At 35.4% G+C, this 20,401-nt stretch overlaps 1 protein-coding gene across 6 annotated transcripts in view; it reads left to right on the top strand.

Annotated features, from left to right (window-relative positions):
• The window catches only part of neur (E3 ubiquitin-protein ligase neur), a 292,329-nt gene extending 278,098 nt beyond the window's left edge, over positions 1 to 14,231 (top strand). For all 6 annotated transcript variants that reach the window (XM_081762966.1, XM_081762967.1, XM_081762968.1 and 3 more), the window contains 5 exons: positions 1,243 to 1,369; positions 2,435 to 2,633; positions 3,952 to 4,110; positions 7,272 to 7,618; positions 8,608 to 14,231. In XM_081762966.1, coding sequence (XP_081619092.1) covers positions 1,243 to 1,369; positions 2,435 to 2,633; positions 3,952 to 4,110; positions 7,272 to 7,618; positions 8,608 to 8,835 — 1,060 coding nt within the window. In that variant the 3' untranslated portion in view covers positions 8,836 to 14,231. The remainder of the gene's footprint in view (positions 1 to 1,242; positions 1,370 to 2,434; positions 2,634 to 3,951; positions 4,111 to 7,271; positions 7,619 to 8,607) is intronic.
• The last annotated feature ends 6,170 nt before the right edge of the window (positions 14,232 to 20,401 follow it).

Here is a 20,401-nt window from a genome sequence, read left to right as displayed (position 1 = left end):
TATTAAAAATTATATCATTGTTTAACTATTTGTTGTTTAAATAAGTAGTAGATGCGTAAAGGAGTGTGTGTTCCCGTTAGAAAGAGATTAACAACAATAGATACAATCTGCTTGTTAACATTGTATTTACCACATATACCGGTACAGTATAGAAATAAATTTTTTCCAGTAAAATAAAAAACTCATTTATTATTGGTAACGAACGACGTAGGTTTTAGCGCCACAGAAATTAGTTTTCTTCGATCTTCTCGGAAATTTCGCATGAGAATTTACACACATGCATTCTAGAAATGTGCTTCGATGTTGTCTGGTATATCCTTGTATGTCTCACCTTTGGACAAGATTTTAGTTAAACAGAAATTAAAAGTTAAGAGTTAATGGTAATTTTAGGTCGTATTTCATTAACTATACTATGCACTGTTATCTTGCTAGTATCATAATAGAGCTCAATGAGGGTGTATTTCAGTATCACTTTCACCTTACTAGGTCGCATGTTTCTCATACTGTATCAATTTTCAGATTGTCATAAAAGTTAGTATTTCTCAGTTTTCTCTGTCTGCTTATGAGGTTTTATACTTAAGAATATCAATTTGTTGAGCTCAGCGAAATTGTCGGTTGCTATGTGTCATCTTTTGAACAATTTTTTTGCCCGTAAACTCTAATACTGGTGGGAAAAAAAAAGAAAAGAAAAAGAAAAAAAAGAAACAGTACGCAATTAGCAAAAAGGAAGATGTTATGTTTTACGTTATGACAGAAGCTTAGTATATAAATAATAATAATAATAATAATAATAATACGAAAAGAACTGTAAATGCAAGTAGTAGTCGACTTACAACCGATTGTAGATGTTAAGTGGAAATTATCAACGGCTTATGATAATTATCACTATCACTAATATAAAAGAGCTACTGTCAATAAGATTGTTAAAATATAAATCATACGAATAGGACGGAAATAATGTGTCATTCTATAAACATCAGTTGGCTTATTTAATTAGTAAGAGTTTGTACGACCAGATTTTGCACGATTTCTGATTCAGTGTAACCGCTTGGTCTGCGATTGATAAAAATGGTATTTTGTACTATACTGAATAATAGACTACCTATACCACCTGGCCGACTTACAACCAAGCAGTCGTAACTAAAGCCGGTCGCAAGTCGACGTCTTACTGTATTGTTTTGAATTTTTTAATAATGGGAATTGTAGTATCTAATATCAAATGTAATATTTGTTTATTTACAGAACTAAAGGTCGGAATGTTCGCTTGAGTAATGATCGTTGTATTGCTAGTCGAGCAGATGTAGAGTTTTGCCATGGTTATGTGTTTACAGCCCGTCCAATTCGATTTGGGGAGAGGATAGTTATTCAGGTAAGACTTACTTAAGTTTCTTTTTCTTCTTTATTCATTGTTGGAAAAAATAATAGCGCAACATTCTACTGAAAAATGTGGACTAATAGACTTAGGTTTTCGGATAAAATTTTCAGCAGGAATTCTTTTTCTCTATTCGATTCGATTCGATTTAACTACTCAGTAGTATTTGTAACTAAAGCTGTATGATGATAAATGTGAAAGCAATTCAGATGAATAATATAACCTTTTCGCGGAATTTCTTGGTAACTTGAATTTTCAATTCTTCAAACACTATTGCACAATTTGTATAATTATTCATGTTGCGATCATTGCTTTATTTGTAGTATTTGTATAGAAATACAGTTTTAAATTGTTTAAGTATGAGTGGCTCTCGTGTGGCCGACTGATTACACACATAGGCTAAACTTAGATTTTTCGACTCTGTAGTATCCTGAGAAAGTAGGAATCTATCTGAATTCAAATGTGGGAACTTCAGTCTAACAGAAGTAAGACTTTAAAGAGGAAATACGCTGACCACTCATCACACAGGTGAACTTTTACTATCTTACCGGCTGGGGGGCGCGGTGGCTCAGTGATAGAGCGTTCATCTCCGGTGCTTGGGGTGCCTGTTCGATCTCAGCTCGCGCCGTGTGGACTTTGTGGTAGACAAACACCGTGCTCGTGGGTTTTGTCGGGGGTTCTCCCGTTTCCTCCCACTTTCTTCATTTCACTCATTTCTCATCAACGGTCTCCTTTAGCCTAACCGGCATAAGCGTGGGACGTTAAACTTAAACATTTCATTTCATTTTTATCTTACCGGCTGTAGCTCTTTGTGACCTCGAGTACCAGAGAAGTTTTATACAATAATAGTAGTTATGTTTTGGAATTGTAGCATAAGTAATTTTCTGCTACGAATTACTCAGACAAAATCTGTAATTAAGGTCTTAAGAAAAATTACAGAAACAAAGCACTTGGTAAAATAAATCTTAAAACATTGAAATGAATGATTTACGCTTCAAAAAAAAAAAAAATATTGTCGTTATAGAAAATAGTATAAATTGATCACGAAAATGTCTTCTGCAGGTTTTATCGACAGAACCAATGTATGTCGGAGCCTTAGCATTTGGACTGACTTCATGTGATCCTTCAAATCTTCAAGCATCCGAGCTGCCTGACGACTCCGATCTGCTGATTGATCGCCCGGAATATTGGGTTGTTAGCAAAGATGTGGCCAATTGTCCTCAGCGAGGGGACGAACTTAGCTTCTGTGTAACGCCTACTGGTAAGTTTCGCTTCGTATTGTACTGGTCTTTTTCTGACTACCGAGTAATAAAAGAGATTTGTGAAGATTTTCTAAATAATAATTAATTTACTTAGAAATTTGACACAATATTAATCAAATGATTAAAAAGATAAGTGAAACATCTATTTCGTTGATTGCATCAGTGTTTTTCCTGAGCTTATTCATAGTTATTCTCTGGTCTTGTTACAAGAACTTTTAACAGACATCAACAAAGGCGTTTCACTTACCTTTTATATAATTTAATGACTGTTATAAAATAGTATTGGAGAAATCGATGCCTTAGTCGGTAAGATGTGTTACAATATTTACCAATCCGAATACTTGGGTTCGATCCCCAGCGGAAGCAGAATTTATTCTTTCTCCTCTCAATTGTCAATACCTTGGAAAATTGGCGAGAAGGACAAAGGCAAGTAGAACGTGGTGCTGACACCACTGGCTCTGTGCGGACGTTGAGGTGTGAAATCTTATTGTGAGGCCTTCCATATGTCACTTCTACCTATTACTCCTTTCATTCGCAACTTCATCTTTTTTTTTTATCTTGCAAAATAGATTCTTATATATCAACGTTATTTTTAAGTATTTGCGATACATAATTATAGAAATGCGAAGCAATAATTTTTATAGAGGTAATTGGTGAGTACTTCAAATTATATGCCCGTAGCCAAACTCCCTCTATAAAAATTGTTGCGTGAGTACCTTGGGATTCCGAAACCTGGATTTTTGGATAGGGCACATGCTAGTTCCTAAGTGAAGTCTTGATCTGACTACGGTAGATCCCATAGTTTTGGAGCTATGGACCTTTAAAGTTCATTTTTTCATGTTTTCGGCAGCCTATAACTCCGAAAGAAAGCATTTGTACACCCATAAGCCTTTAACGGCAGCTGCTGTATGGAGGTTGGTTGTTTATTAAACAGCTTCAGTCCTAAGACTATACTCGAAGAATTAAGACTTAACGCTTCCGTTATTACTACTTGCTATAGTATCCTAAAGTATGTAGAGTCTTAATTTCGAAATATTATGTCGGATATTTCGTAAAATATTAGGAAATTATTACAAGTGTTCTATTTGTAATTTTCAGTGGAGTCATGAAAAGTTGTTCCTATATTAAAAAAAAAAAAAAAAAAAAAAAGTTACGTCAGGGCGGGGAGGGGAAATACAAATGGTTTACGTATAATCAGGATCTTTTGTGGTATTTGGTGTTTTCTAAGGTGGTTTCTCGTGATTTGCTTAGCAGTATTTCTTGTATGAAATATAACACACAGAAAATGTATCAAGCTTTTGAATTTTTTCTTTGTAGGTGAAGTCCAGTTCTCGAAGAACGGAAGCCCACCTTCTGTATTCATGCACGTAGACCAGACATTGCAATTATGGGCGTTTTTCGATGTTTATGGTACTACACAGAAGATTCGTATTCTAGGCAGCACAACGGAACCTCTCCACTTCTCTTCTACTCCAGGTAATATATTGTTAAGAGATAATGGTTTATAATCTCATTTTACAAGGTAACCAAAAACATCCTTGCCGTTTTTGACGTCTCATTAAAACATACACTCACAGAGGAAACAAAATGATGCACGAACCTGCCAAGGATCGGGAGTTCATCTGACCATCGACCCCCAGAAATACAGGCACGTTGCACACACACAGCTTATCCATTGTCGAAGAGCAACAAAGGTATCGAAGCAGCTTGTTCGTGTGTGCTTATTGTGTGACCTTAAAGTAGTCCTGTCAGCTGCTGCATATGCTAGGCATTTGAGGAGAATGCCGTGAACGAACGCACCGCCAGGCATTGATTTCAGAAATTCCGTTTGGGAGATGAGCTTTTCGGATGAAGCTCGTAGTAGACGACCACATATGTTGGATGACGAGGCACTGAAAGTAGCCATAGATGGTGTAGGGGAGTCATGCAAGTTACGCAAGTGAGTACCCCACATAGTCAGTAACCAACAACGAACAACGAGTGATCGATATCCTGTTTATCCTTACTCACTCGGCACCTAAACATACCCATATTTGATCACTTGCTCACTGGTAACGCTCCTTTGACACTCCTAATTGTACCAGATATGGTCTCTACGTGACTTCTGCACACCGCAAGACCACCTACATCCATGAAGGGTTATGCTCTTTGTATTGTGGAATTGTCGGCAAGTGGTGCATTACGAGCTCCTTCCACCTGGTCAAACCATCACTGCTGACCTCGACTCTCAGCAGTTGCAAAAGGAGCCGCAGAAGGCATTGGGTGCATTGCCGCAGAAGGAGCCGGCATGGGTTATTTGCAAGGATGTGCTGTTCCTGCACAACAATGCTAAACCATATGGTGACAGAGGTCCCGAGAGACCCTTCAGTAACTTGGCTTGGAGACACTGCCATGCACTATATTCACCGGACCTTGTATCAACATTACCATCAGTTTTATTCCTTCGAAAGCCACCTCCGTGGGAGATTTTTCGCAAATGAGGGAGATCTGCGGAACATACTCATACTTTTTTTTTTTTTTTTTGCATCTATGACCGCCGAGTTTAATCACCAGTGTATTGTGCATCTACGGGAACGTTGGCAAAAGGTGTTGGACACTGTTGAAGATCCCTTCAAAACTTAAGGGTACGTACCGTCCACTGTATTGCTCTTTATCACTGCCCTAGAACAGGAAGGACTTTTGTGATTACCCTGTGGAATCAGATTTTAAAATTGGAAGTGTACTTATATATTCATATGTCACGTGTTATTTTAAAATGGTAACATTTTCTTTCAACAGCTTTTACTGAAATATGTAGGAAAAATTGCATAGAAACAAGTGTAAACCTATTTCCCCCTACAGCTTTGAATGTGCCTCTTATGAGAGCTACAGAACTGTTTTTGAAAGAAATAATAATCCCACACACACACACACACACACACACACACACATATATATATATAAGGTGGATCATTTATCTTCATATGCACTTGTAACTTTTAAACTAATAGACAAATAACACAGAAAACTTTGTATCATACAAATATCGGCAGAAAGACATTGTTATACTCAGTTTTGCCAATACACATTTCGTAATAGTGTAACAAAATGAATTGCGTGTATTAAATTTGGAACTTCACTATTTCTATTTCGTTCAAAGCTGAATAAGTAATGTTAGCAACTAAATATGTTGTATAATTATAAATTAATTTCTAACATTCCTTGTATATATTGGATATCAGTAGCATCAGTTACGTATTCAGTTAAATCATTAACCCTTTGGGGATCCTATGGTGCAATTTTGTACCATACGCGTTTTTCATGGTACATTGCGTTATTTCTCTTCTATTTGAGCTTTTTCGTCTTTTTTTTTTTTCAAGTCCACAGGCCTTGTAAAAGACATTACGTATGGTTTCAGACCGTCCTGCGTCCAGACATAGGAGGTGATGACGTCATAAGTCAAAAATTTCTCATTTTCTAAGCCTATGTTCAATATTTTTTGGCGGGCTTATTTTTCTACGTAGAAGATTGAAATTTTGCACAAACATTCAGTCCACCGAGTAGTATTTACCAGATTTTTTGTTCCCCCCCCCCCCCTGTTTTAGCACTGACATCGGAAGAGGGACAAAGGGCTAAAAAAGGGATTTTTTACCCCCAAAATCCCGTTTTTCGTCATTTTCCCGCCGTACATACATGATAGGACCACGTGAGTCATACCGTCTGAAAGGCAGTTCCATTCTGAAGAGAACGACGGTCGAATTATTATTCTAGAGTAATTAGGGCCGTCTCAGTGAATTTTTATCCAAATATACTTCTGTATAGGGTAAAAGTGGGGCATGGTAGAGAAATTTTTTCTGGCGGGCCTATTTTTTCACGTAGAAGATTGAAATTTTGCACAAACATTCAGTCCACCGAGAAGTATTTACCAGAAGTTTTTTTTTTTCGATTTCTGCGTAAAAACAGGGGGGTCCAGAGGGGCAAAAGTTTTTAAAAAAAGGGATTTTTAGACCCAAAAAATCCCTTTCTTCGGGATTTTCCCCCTTTACATACATGATAGAGACACGTGAGTCATACCGTCTGAAAGGCAGTTCTGTTCTGAAGAGAATGATGGGCGAAACATGACCCTAGGGTAATTAGGGATGTCTCAGGATTTTTTTTCCCTGAGATCATGGTGTTTTGCGGTCGTTTTGGGCATGGTGGGAATTCGTGATAAAATTTCTCCCGCCCTTACTATTCTAGATAGAAACTTGAAATTTGGTACACACATTTAGTTTACCAAGTACTATTCATCAGATTTTTTGGAGGTCTATACGTTCACACAGGGGGGGGGGGGCAGGGGGGCCCAAAATTGGACCAAAAAAATTTTCACATCAACATTTTCCCTTTGACATCAATTTTCCCTCTCCTGGTATATGGTATGGGCATGGAAGTGATACCATTTGAAAGCCTGCTCTATTCTGAAGAGAATGAGGTATGAACCATGATCCTAGGATAAATAGTGACGATGCAGTAGCTGCTTGACTGAAAGTCTAAAAAATAGCCCAAAATGCCAGAATCCGGAAAGGGTTAAGTCAACGCTGTTTTAAATAATTTTTGTATTTTTGAGTTGGTAAATTATTTGTGTAAAAGCAGTTTCTTTATGTAACTTTGTTTTTCAGCGTCATCATCGCCACCAAGAACTGAGCCCAGTCGTCTGAGGGTGAATTTACCGAGCGTTGAACCTCCGGTGACAATCAGCCATTCAGTGTCTGGGCCATCGTCTATGGCCGGTCCAGTTCCTTCTCAACCTCATCACAGACTCAGCGTCGATTCCACAGCGATGTTGGTGGTGAATCTTCCGCCAGCTCATTCTAACTACCTCAATCAGCATGCCCATTCCCAGAACCAGCCGGTGTCTGTTAGCCAGCCGGCGATCGACGACGCCCCAGCGTCTGCTCTTACAGTAGGACTTCCACCATCCACGTCTGGCACTTTGCTTTCCACGTATAGTCATACATACATTGAGGTAAGTACATAGAAGAGTAGTTCATGTTGATAAAGTTAAATCGTTAGAAACTATCGTATCGGAGTATCTGAATAAATAATTTTTAGTCCAGCCTGATTAATTTACCTTGCCCGTCAGCGTAATTACAGTCGCTAAATTTCTTGAAGTGATGAATCATTTTCTACTCTGATATAGAACAGCTTAAGAAAGAAAATTGTAACCGATAGAAGTATAAATATATGGTATATCCATGATTGAACTTGAATGTTCGGTTGAAGAAATTTCCTTTCTGAGATCTGTTGTGCAGTTTGATAAAATTCTGTCCTGTTATTGGAAGTTAATTCCGTGGTTTGTTGTCTTAGGACCTATATTGCCTTAAAGAAAACATAGTACCTAAGATAAAACACTCTCACTTGTTGAAGGGATAGTTAAAAATTTGTTTGTAGAAAATGAACACAGATCATCAATGTCATAATAGTAAAACGTAATGTAATAGACAATTCATTTTTACATTAATATGTAGGAATTACCAAAATTTCTATTTTAACTAAAAATTTTATTTAGTGAATATGAAAGATATTGAATTAGTACGTCGTAGCTTTAATGAAGGATATGTAATGTAAATCTTAAGATTTTAGAGTATAATGATGCAACATTTGGCAACCAGGCCTTTATTATGTAAGTTAATTGTATATCTGTTTTTCTTTCAAAACTATTAGCATAATATTTAATAAAATAGCTCTGTCTGGTTAAAGCGATACAATGGCTGTATGGGCCGAACACTTTAAGCACCAAGCTCCAAAATGAGGTATTTTATTGTGGCCAGCAGTGTATACTGACCTCTTGCATACCAACGTGTGCGTAATATATGTATAAGAACCCCAGTAATGCACCAAGTGTGCATAAAATACACGCATATGGTGCTTAAAGTGTTAAACAAGTGTGATTTATTATAAAACACTTAAAATATTAAATTATTTATATACTTATATTCTGTATTGTATTTACAGCCAGTGTCCGCCACTTCGTATTCAACATTGGACACCACAACGTGGGACAGCACTAGTAACGAGTGTTCGATTTGCTATGAACGACCAATAGACAGTGTACTCTACATGTGTGGTCACATGTGTATGTGCTATGAATGTGCAGTGCAGCAATGGCGAGGGAAAGGTGGTGGCCATTGTCCACTTTGTCGAGCAGTAATTCGTGATGTGATTAGGACTTACAAATCCTGATAGCAAGCTTCAGTCTGCACTCTCGCTGTGAATATCTGTAGAGAGATGAGGCTGGACAGAATGAATGAAGTGTAACTTCGGCTTACGAAAGAAAAAACGTGAGCATTATACAAAATAAAAATGGCTTGCAATTAAAATGTAGTGTCAATAATGGAATATATACACACATATATATATATGTGTGTGTGTACATCATACATATATGGTGCTGAAAGCAATGGGTTCTAATTATTCCACTGTCGCATAAATTAACCCTGTAATCAACGGGAAAAATAGGGGATGGTATTGACACCTTGAAGTACCTAATGAAAAACCAAAGAGCGTCTTAACATGTATAATATGTCCTAGTGACAGATCAGAATTTACTATTTGTTTGTCTGTTTGAACGACTATAGGCCTTTTTATAATCTACCTGATAATACAAGCACTGTATGTCCAGATATTTGTACTATTTCAGAACAGCCTTTTTTTCTACAAAGCACATTTTGTATTTACAGTAATAATGTCAAGTTGGACAATGTTCATCCAAGTGTTTTTTTGTACTTAAATTTTCATAAATGTACTATAAATTATGTTTCTTAGAAAAGTATGGTTGGTGTTGACTCAAGCATAAATAATACTCGTTCGAGATATGAGTTTTTTAAATATCATTTTACTTATTTATTCTGAATGGAAATGCCACATTCTAATTTCTTTCTTCCAATAGTTTCATAAGCACAATTCTTGTGTATAGTTGAATTGTATTTCAAAGTTAATGCTCTAAGACACATTACTTGTAACTGAATCTGTATACTGCTCATGTACTATAATGTATAGCTTGTGTTGGGCTTCTGAATGAAACTCAGTGCCCCTAAATATTAACATTCCAGTATTGTACGAAGATGTAGATCAGACGTGTCCAGTTATTTCTCTGAGCATTTCTAGTCATCCTGTTGTCAATTGTTAAAAAAATTTATGCCGCTTTAAGTGTTTCTTTTCTCATTGTTTCTTTTTCTTCTAAGCACTGTATCTTACATATCTTGCCTGAGAGCATTATTGTAGAGACTTCTGTGTAAGTAATTTGAAAGATGTGAAAACGGAGATGTAATATATTGTTATGCATAATGTTGTTTACAAAATGGTAGGCTTCAGAGGTACCGACTCGAAAGTATCGTGTATACCTTTATACTGTCTTTCCATTATAAATTTTAACATAAGAGAAACTGAATTACGTTCATATCATCTTCCAAACATTTTGTTTTCAAGCCTCCAATAAACTTTTCCATTTTTGAGTGTCATGGCAATCATGGTCATAAAATGTTCATACCGCATTAATTTCTGTAGTATCTTGCTTGCATGATTCGTAGGTCTCATATTTGGGAATAATAATAACAATAAATTGCATATGATACAATACAATTCTACATATAAATCTTTACCTTTTTCAAGAAACTAAATCTTCAGGCTGGAAATTTGCGTCAACTGAAAAATAAAGGAAATTTTCAGCATTTCTTGAAGATTTATTTGAAGCTTGTAAAATCTTCGTTTCTTCTGAGCTGTATAAGTTCTAATGCGTATGTATAAGAACGTAACAAAGAGACAACTTTTTAACGTTGGTAAAAAAAAAAAAAAGGTATTTTAAGTACTGTCGATGTTCGAGAAGGAAGGAAAGTTGGAGCAAATATTTTGAAATCAATTTGATTCCACTGTACAAAATTCCCCGGAATGTTTATTACTGATGGTATGGATGTGAATCTATTTGTAAGATTGTGTATTAACAGTAAATCTGAAAAACTAATGTCATTGTGTGTGATATATAATTGTGTGTGTGTGTGTGTATAAAATATCCAGTGTAGTGTAATAAAAACTGTTTGAAAATCACGTTTAATACTCGTGAATTAACTTAAGACCTATGAAGAGTGTTACATAATTTATGGCTGTAAGAAATCATTTTGTACTTGATAGCCTTTTGATCCATGCCTTCTACATAATTTTCGTACGTGGCTGTCATACAGAGACTTCCGATATCTTAAATTGTTGATTAAGCTGCAAAGCAGTCATCGAATTTTGCAAATAGAGGGGGAAAATATTTTAACAGTTCATTTCGTATTCAGCTAGATTTTCTGGTTGTGTAATAGGACTTTTTCTTAAGACCGTAAGTGGATCTTACCATTCAACAAGAAATACGAAAGGCAGGCACTAATAAAACAATTATTGCAAGTTTCTATTGAATTTAAATACTCGTGAGGGCTTGGGAGTAAATGTTGAAATAAGCTCTTGGCTAAGTTTGTACCTAGTACTTTATAATATTACCTAGTCTTTGATATAGTGCAATTAATTGGTTAAGTTTCTTCTACTAAAAGCTAAAAACGAAAGCTTATATACATACAGTGGCTTAATACTTCACTATTAGATAAGTTTTGTTGACCTATTCAAGATTCTATACTGTAGCTCTGTATGTGATATAAAGACTGAAGTTTAATATGTTACTCTTCTTACTACATCTTAAGAGTTGAATGTAGTGTTTCAGGAAATAACACCTTCTAAGCATCTTTTGTTGATTCCTTGTTTTCTATGGTGAATGTGAAAAATAGTGTAAATGTAGTCACTTCAACCAGTTAACTAAGTAATTGCGAATGTATATTCACAAGGAAGATTGATCTGTGGTTTTAAATTTAAAAATTACAATTTCCGAGTCCGTATAGGTCTTCTTTAAAAAAAAAAAAAAATCAGCAACAAGCTTTAAGGAATAGAAAACATGACTCAGATTATTAACAGTAACTGGAGTTTCTCGAACAGCATCAAACAAGAAACACGGGAAAGGGAACAGATGCTTTTTTGATATTATTAGTGTATATTCAGACTACCTGAAAACATTTTCTTTAAAACTTAATCAATCGTTATTTCACGAATAATGAACCTTTGACCAACTCTGTGCGTTATATTTGTATTTCTTACTCTGAATGTTACACATGGTTTCCCATATATATTCCACGATTCATTCAGATTTTAGAACTGACCGTTACTGCAAATTAAAACTCTTAGGCATTTGTCAACTTTGATGTAACCTTTTTTTCTAAGTACAGTAGACCCCCTCTAATCCGTCAACTTTGGGACTGGGGGTATGGTCGGAACGCAGAAAAGCTAGAATTATCTGAAAGTACAGAAAAATACGGATTTACAGTAAAATACATCATCTCTGAACTCAAAAATGACTATTGTTCTTTACAGTAAAAAAAAAAAAAAAAAAAAAAAAAAAACAAAAAAAAAAAAAACATTTCAAAAAACCGCACAAAAAGTGTTATTATTGTGAAGAGCAATACATACTATATACAGAATTTAGTAGGTAAGCGTATAGGAAAAATCAGTTGTGTTGGGCCTTGAGAGTTACCGACGAGTCGGGAAAGTTCGGATCGAGCACGTTGGATCAACCGGAGTGGCGGACCAGCCGAGGACGGACAAGAGGAGTTCTATTGTATTTATCGTATTGTATAGACACCTACAATCGATTACAAAAGAAATAGGAAAGGACTTGGGATGAACATTGTGTGCCAGGGAGTTCTATATATATATATATATATATATATATATATATATATATATATATATTGTAGTATGAATTTTCAGAACTTAAGGGTTTAAAAATTGACTAGGAAAATGACAAACGAGGACGTATTAACATAAATGAATCTAGTCAGTGTTTCACAATTTGCGTGTTGTGAAATAAAATTTAAAAACAAGAAAGGAACACAAAATCTTTCTCGTATGCAATTTCTTTTCTATTGATCTTTGCTTTGAACTTATTTCGGGATAAAAAACTCTGAACAAATGAAATTTGTAAATGAAATAATAAAATCATTAAATGTAGTTCTTTTAATTTATGGAAGCGTATGATGGTTCGTACTTACGCCGAGTATGAGTATCATCTCTTATTCTAGCGACTGATACATGCCATGATAATCTGTACCCTTAGTTAGTGTGCTTCTCACCTTAGCCTCCTGACTTATATGGGCTTTGTTATACATACATTTTAACATGACTATTTGTCCTAATTTATTAAATAACAGGTAACGCTCGTGCCTTGTGCATTACATAATTGCCAAATTTTGTACAATGTACTGAAAGTTTGTAATAATTGTGTTGTCTTGGCATTTATTTACTGAATGAAAGATGGTCCATGAGTAAGTGGGAAAATAATTTGAAATATTTTTAAGGGATTAATAGTAAAGATATTATGGCATATCAAAGTTTATAGTAATCCAAACACTCTAAATTTGAAGAAAATTTTCAATTCTTAAGTTGGATCGTTCCTTAAATTACTACGTAATATTTTCATAATTCATAAGTTAATTGCACATAAACTGTAAATATTGTGTGAATATTAAAGTTAAGATATGCTAAAAGTGTAATAAAAGTACCGTATTTATGAGAGAGAACTATTGTGTTCAAGTCCAGTTACTGAATAAAGGATTTTAGACGACCCGTTCAAGAAAGTAATCTCTGTTGAAATAAAGAATAGTGGAATAGCAAATAAATGTACGGTAACATTTTTCAGTTTACCTTAAAAAAGATTTGTTTATACTATCCATAAAACAGATACGAGAAATGTTATCAGTATTAGCAAACATATAACTTTAGTCTATGTCAAACCGTGTATATATATTTTTTTCTTTTCTAGTTACTACGTGTATTTGGAAAAATGTATCATTGCTGTATGACAGAGCTTGAAGTGACATAGTAATTATTGTACCTTTTCTGAACTGTATCGAAAATGTACAGATGGAAACAATAAGTTGTTAGTGTTGATTGTTGGTCTGAGAACGAATTCTTCATCCAACTTTCTCCTCTTTGTATTTCTACCCGTTTTATCTCTAAGACAACTGTAGATCTGCATTTATGTTGTGGTTTTCTTTTGAAGAGATCCCAGTGTGCTGTTTCGTGTGTAAAAGCTTCTATGTAGGAATGTGAAAGTACTTAATATATATATACTTTCTTGCAATCAAGGTAAAGAAACGAACAAAAGTGTTTTATTTCTGTTGGCAATGAAATCAGTATCTGATGAAAAAGGTAACAGATGAGAGTATCATTAGCGTGTAAAACACATAGACTGTATTTAAGAGAAATAATATAATCTTTTCAAGCAAATTATTGAACTTTTTTCTTTGAATGTCCTGGGGGAAATCTTCAGTTAGTGCTGCTGTCGCCAGATGACGTTTTCCAAACCAGTAAACTAATTTCAGTAATTTGCAATAACTTACATAGATAAAATTACTCTCTCGATGTCAAAGAAAACTGCTCAAATCTGTTTTCAAATTTGCTCTTAATTTGCAGTGATGCGTTAGCTGTGTATTTAGCACTAGTTGCAAGTTGAACAACTTCGAATTCGGCATGGTTCAATAACAAAATGTGATTAATTATTTGGTTGTTTTCTATTACTTTCCTACAGATGAAAACTAACCTTGACTAAAGAATATGCATGAAGTGAGTATGGGATGGATTTAACGCTGCCCATTTTACACTGTCACTTTCAACGTTTGCGAAACAGTTGTATATTGGAGTCATGATAGCTTCACAAATTATCAAAATGGTCATCACCCGTGAATCCCCATCACAGTACGACAGAATTCCCTGAGCCAGATATTCTGTGGAGTTTTATGGATATTGTAAAGTGTATGGAACTTAGCAATGTGTTCGGCCATCATGGCGGCTGTTCTTAATGGCAGATAGATGCGAAAATGAAACAGTAATGATAAATTGTATAGTTTCGTACACTCTGATCACGAAATCCAGAGACTGCGTTCGAGTGTCTCCAAAAACGAGCCTGAACCGAGATCCTATACAATTCCTAGGACTCCATACAGGAAAATGCATTTTTCGTACTTTGTCGCAGAGTAACAGGCATGATTTATAAGAATATACCGTCGAAATGCTAACACCAAACTTATGCCAGCCGTATATTGACCGTAGGAAGGCCAGCCAAGGCGAGACAGAGGATGGTAGGAGAGATGCGAATTGTTTTGATTTTTGAGTTTAGCAACCTTTTCAACAGCGAGGCTAGATGAGATGTGGACCTACAGCTTAACATGGGATCCGAACAACATGAGCTCCCGTTGGGAATCGAACCCGAGTCTTCCATAACAAAGGTGCGTACGCTGACCACTTAGCCACGAGGGAGCTCAGGAGAAATGCTGAGGGAGAAGCCTTAATTGCATTAACTCTGTATCTGTCAACGTTGGAAAGGCTTTTGTCTAGCACATGCTCGAGTGAATATGCACTTGCTAGATAAAGGCTTCGTGTACGAAGCTTTGGCTGAATTTCTCACAATATTGAACTTCGGCTCGGCTGTCCTGTCCTGTGGTCTATATACGGTCGCCCTAATATATAATAGGCATGTATAGGAGGTATAACACATGACAAGGAAATAAAAGTCTAAAAATCATATGTCAGTTTTTGGAGAACACGAGACCACAAAGATAAGACAAATTTCATTGCAATGTCTTCGTGAAGTAGTTAATTACTATCTGTATGCAGATATTCATTTTAGGGTGAGTTCGAATCCTATCTATGAAAATTTTTCATTTCTTGCAAAAGATCTGAATTATATTGACAGAAAATGAATGCATGAATATAAGAAAATGTGTATGGGTGCTATTTTATCAATATTCATACAAACACAATTATATAATCTTTGGACATTTAGTCTTCTATGAGTCCTAGATAACGTCCATGTTAGTAAATGTATCGACCACATTTTGTAATACCATTTGGCGAGTACTCTAGCTTTCGCTTTTTGTTTGCAACTGAACTTAATGGTGTAAAAATCTGAATATTCATCGTAACAGATAAAACTTACCTTTATATATAATATATATATATATATATATATATATATATATATATATATATATATATATATATATATATATATATATATATATATACAGTATATCTATATTTATATCTATCTATATATGTATATAACAAACGCAGGAATTACCCCCTAAAAACGCTCCTGGAGGACCCCTTTCTCAAAAAAATTGCTGGGGAAACACTTGTAGAAACTTCAGTTTTCGTGCCGGACGATTACCGAGACCTGGTGAACCAAAAAAAAAAAAAAAAACTTTAGCGATCGAATTAAAAAAATAGTTCTTCTCAGGTTAGTATTCACTGAGAATATTGTTATAAAATTTAAATTTTATGGGTAAATCAGTAGACTGAATACATCCACATCGTATCCACTGAGTTGCGAAATTGTGTGCCTCCAGACATGGGCGGCCGAAGAAAATTTTCTAGGGGGACATCTTCAATGTTTGCTATATTAGTCTGGCATTTAATGTGCATGGTTTGTTATATTACATATACATTTTCGTGAGCCAGGGAGGTTCATTCTTATCAAACACGGAGATTATGAAGGAGCAGATCTACTGTACAAAATATAATAAAAACATCTCTTTCGGATTTCTATCATCCCGCAGTCCAACCCCGAGACGGAAACATAAGAGATAGGCTTTTTGTTTTTAGCAAGATAATGTCTAGCGAATGCTTTACATTGTGAAGATTATATTAGTGAATATTAAACGAATATAATTTTACAACTTAATATACATATCACTAAATGTTGAACTCCCCGTTGCTATGTGGTTAGCGTATGCGCATTTCTCGAACGAGGTTTGATTCATGGTAGGAGCTCATGTATTTCAAATCCGACGTTAAAATGTACGTTCACGTCTTGTAGAGCTTTGCTCCTGAAAACGACGCTAAACTATAATCTAATTTAATATTACTAAATATTAGAAAATAATGACTTACCAAGGTGACGTCAATTTGGCAGTCATCAAATCCATTTTATATTTTCACTTAATCAAGTGGATATTAATATAACAATTACAAGACACACGCTCATATAAATACTCAGAAACAAGCACATACACACGTACACATACACAAATATGAACACTTCAAATCTATTTACATGTGGTGGACAGCGCTGCATCAAGCACTGTTATTTTCATCATCATCATCTCGTGTATCTGCATTATTTGATTCATCCACAGATTTATTTTTGTATGCATCATTCATTTTTGCATTTTCGGGAGGGTTCAGGGTTCTTTCTTCATTTAAAAAGTCGGTTCTCCTTATTGGAAAGAGAATCAGGGGAGGAAGGGTGAATTTATACTTTATGAATGGATAACATTTTAAGAAATATATACAAAACATGCCGCGCTTCCGACGCAGAACTGAAGCATTTCTTTTTGTGGTCATACCCTCTCCCCTCTCAAGTTGTAAAGTGAGAAGGGACAGAAACATCCCAGACACTCAGGGTTCAGTTGACAATAATAATAACAAATCTTAAAAATAATATGATTGATTGAATGATTGAGTGAGATTGAGAGAGGTAGTATAGTGTTAGAAATTCACTTTTATAGGCATTACATGAAGAAAACTAATTTATTACAATTATATATAACAAAGTGCATATAAGATAAACCATTACCAAAAGAGCTTATTAAATGAATGATATTAACAAGATAATTAAAGGGTTCACATTCTCGTTTTACATGTCAGGACTGTCTATGTGTATTTTTCACCAGAGTCACTAACAGAGCTCTTTGCGAGCGTACTTACAGTGTCTTAACGTCCATTGCATTCGGAAACTGCACTATTCCTTCCCAATGTCACTTTTCGACGAAGCAAAAGTGGTAACTAGGAGGTTGATAGATTCTTCTGCACACCTAGACTGAATTGTCTACGGTTTTTATAGTACTTTCATTTCACGGAACTGGAATTGTTTTTGTTTTCACTTTTCTAAATTCGTCCGTGTTACCTACAAACAATGTTGTTAGTTCTATTTAAAAATGTTTTCACTCTGCTATATTGTTCTAGAAACTTAGAGTTGATCCGTTAACTGTGTACTTCTATATTATTATTTTTAACCCTCAAAATGAGGAATGTCTTAATAAAACTATGGGTAAGTAAACATCTTGTACAGAGTCACGTTTTGCTTATTTTTGAACATTTCTGTGAATTCAACAATACAAGAGCGGAAATACTAACTGGTTTTATTACTCCAACCATCGCTTCAACTAAGAGATAATTCCCAACTGTCAGTGAGCCATCTAAATTTTCGTTCTTTTTCTGTTCTCCAGAATGCTAAATGGGAGTGAATTATGCTAGAATAAGCACCAAGATGCTAGATATGGCTACACTGGCGGGCTTCGATATCTACAGAACTTTCTGCCAAAGCATAAAAGAAACAATAGCACAATAGTTTCGATAACATCTGTGTGGTCCTTCGGTAGGCTACACATCCGGTAAGAAGCTCATCCCCTAAGAGTAGTTTGAACTGCACCCACGGCCAAAACAAAAGACGCGTAGCCGGCTTGTATAGATAATTGATTTCAAATATTCACGTATCCATTTACTGAATGCCCATATCGTGTATGCATGCATTTGCATACATTATTTAATAAGTAAATAAAGTACACACACAATTAATTATGTCAGTGATAAACGGTGTTTATTGAGGGAAAAAAAAAACTCTCCAAACAATGAAGATTAATCTTAGACTGGAGATATGGTTATCCTTCGTTTTCATTATAATTTGGCCATGAAACAAACGCCTCACAGATATACAACCCCTATATACAACTATGTGATGTTGGAATATATAACTCGTAGGGTATGATGCTTTACTTTTTCAAAAATTTCATTACTTCTAGTGAAATGAAATCTTTAGTTTTATGTTCCACGATTTTGCCGGTTAGGCTAAAGGAGACGATGATGATGAGAAATGAATGAAATGGTGGAATCAAGAAAGTGGGAGGAAACGGGAGAACCCCGAGAAAATCCACGAGCATGGTGTTTGTCCACCACAAAGTCCACACGGCGCGATCTGGGATCGAACCAGGAACCCCAAGCACCGGAGGTGAACGCTCTACCACTGAGCCACCGCGCACCCACAGTACTTCTTGTGTACCCTTATAAATGTAATAAAGAACTAATGGCCATGTTTTTTTAATAAAAATATTCAATTAGAACTGGACAATTTACATAAAATTTGGAATCGACAAATGAAAACGGCACCTTTCTAGCACTTGTGGGTTCGAGATCTCATTGTTGAAAGGATTGGAGACAAACATATAAACTTTTCTGTGAGGGGAAACATATACGCGTAAATCTAGTATTTTAATATATAGATAATAATTGGAATAGTTTTATTTTCGAGTGCTATTTTTTAATATTCGCAATATTGAAATCTTTGAACTTACATTTTTCGCGTGTTTGAAAAAAAAAAAAAAGAGAAATCATTACTAGTAAAATTAACCTAATACAAACATATTTATTTTTTTCAATTTTTCCGGAAAATCGAAAAAAAACGTTAAAAAAACGTTCAAAATTTCCGGAAATTTGACAACACTAGTTCAGACACACTTGTACTTCGCCCAGCATTAAACTCTGACCTTAGTTCCGACGCAGTTCGCCGCCTGTTCTGTTTTACCGTTCTGCCTAGCCTACGACGTTCGACATATATAATGAGGCGAGGGCACCCAACCCCTCGACATTTGGACGTTTTTTCCCCTTGGTTTCGCCACTTGCTGAAGACAATCACCACAGCACTCCTCGAACACCTGACAAGTCCTGCAGTTTCCGAAATTCTCGTGCCGAGTGTTTCTGAGCGAGCACTTTCTTCAAAATAATATTAAAAATTATAGAAAAATTTTCGAGACATTCGAGTCGAGTCGAGATTTTTACTAGCTGTCTCGACTCGAGTCGAGAAATACGTTTGTCCCGACTCGTCTAGAATTTTACAAAGTGTGTCTCGACTCGAATTCGAGTCGAGTCGAGTCGAGATTCGAGACATGTCTCGACTCGTGCGCATCCCTAAATAAAACCATTTCCTAAAGTGTAGGTGGTGAGAAATAAGCGTACGACATATTATTATTTTTATGTGATAAAAGCGAGCCTCAAGTAAAGTAAATATAATTATTTGTGTAAAATGCTATAACAGAACAACAGAAATTAACTTATTTTCGATTTTATTTCATTTTTGAAATCATTCTTATTGAGATGTTGTGTGTTGATTCACACGGTGTCCTGCCTGAGACAACCATGTGTCCTGCCCGTGACAGTGTAAAGTTTAGTTTATTCATTAAATAAATATTTGGCAAATTTCTATTATGTGAAGTTTGTGAATTCTTAGCTCAAAATGTTTTTATTTAAACGGAAATGTATAAATGATGAAATTTTTAAACAGAGTTTTGTAACATTCACTTAGTGTGTCGAAAATCACTTCTCTTTTTTGTCCCCACCCGTGATAGACGTTTAGGAATTAATATTGTCTACTCTAAACAGAAAAAAATACTGAAAGTATTAGCTACATATACTCCTAATCTGTAGACCCTACTGCTCATATATCATATAATTAGCAGAATTTAAGTTGTACTTTTAGAAATATACAACTTTAAAGCATCAAAAATGTAGTGTAAATGTCCTGCCCGTGACGATGGAATGGCCCATTTGTAAACGTGCTTTGAGTTTACGTGCATTAACCATTTGTCACTACGGATAACAGCGCCACACATGAGTT

This window comes from Thermobia domestica, chromosome 1 (genome assembly GCF_964235325.1).
Source record: "Thermobia domestica chromosome 1, izTheDome1.hap1.1, whole genome shotgun sequence".
NCBI lineage: Eukaryota > Metazoa > Arthropoda > Insecta > Zygentoma > Lepismatidae > Thermobia > Thermobia domestica.
This window is presented reverse-complemented; position numbering and strand designations above follow the sequence as displayed.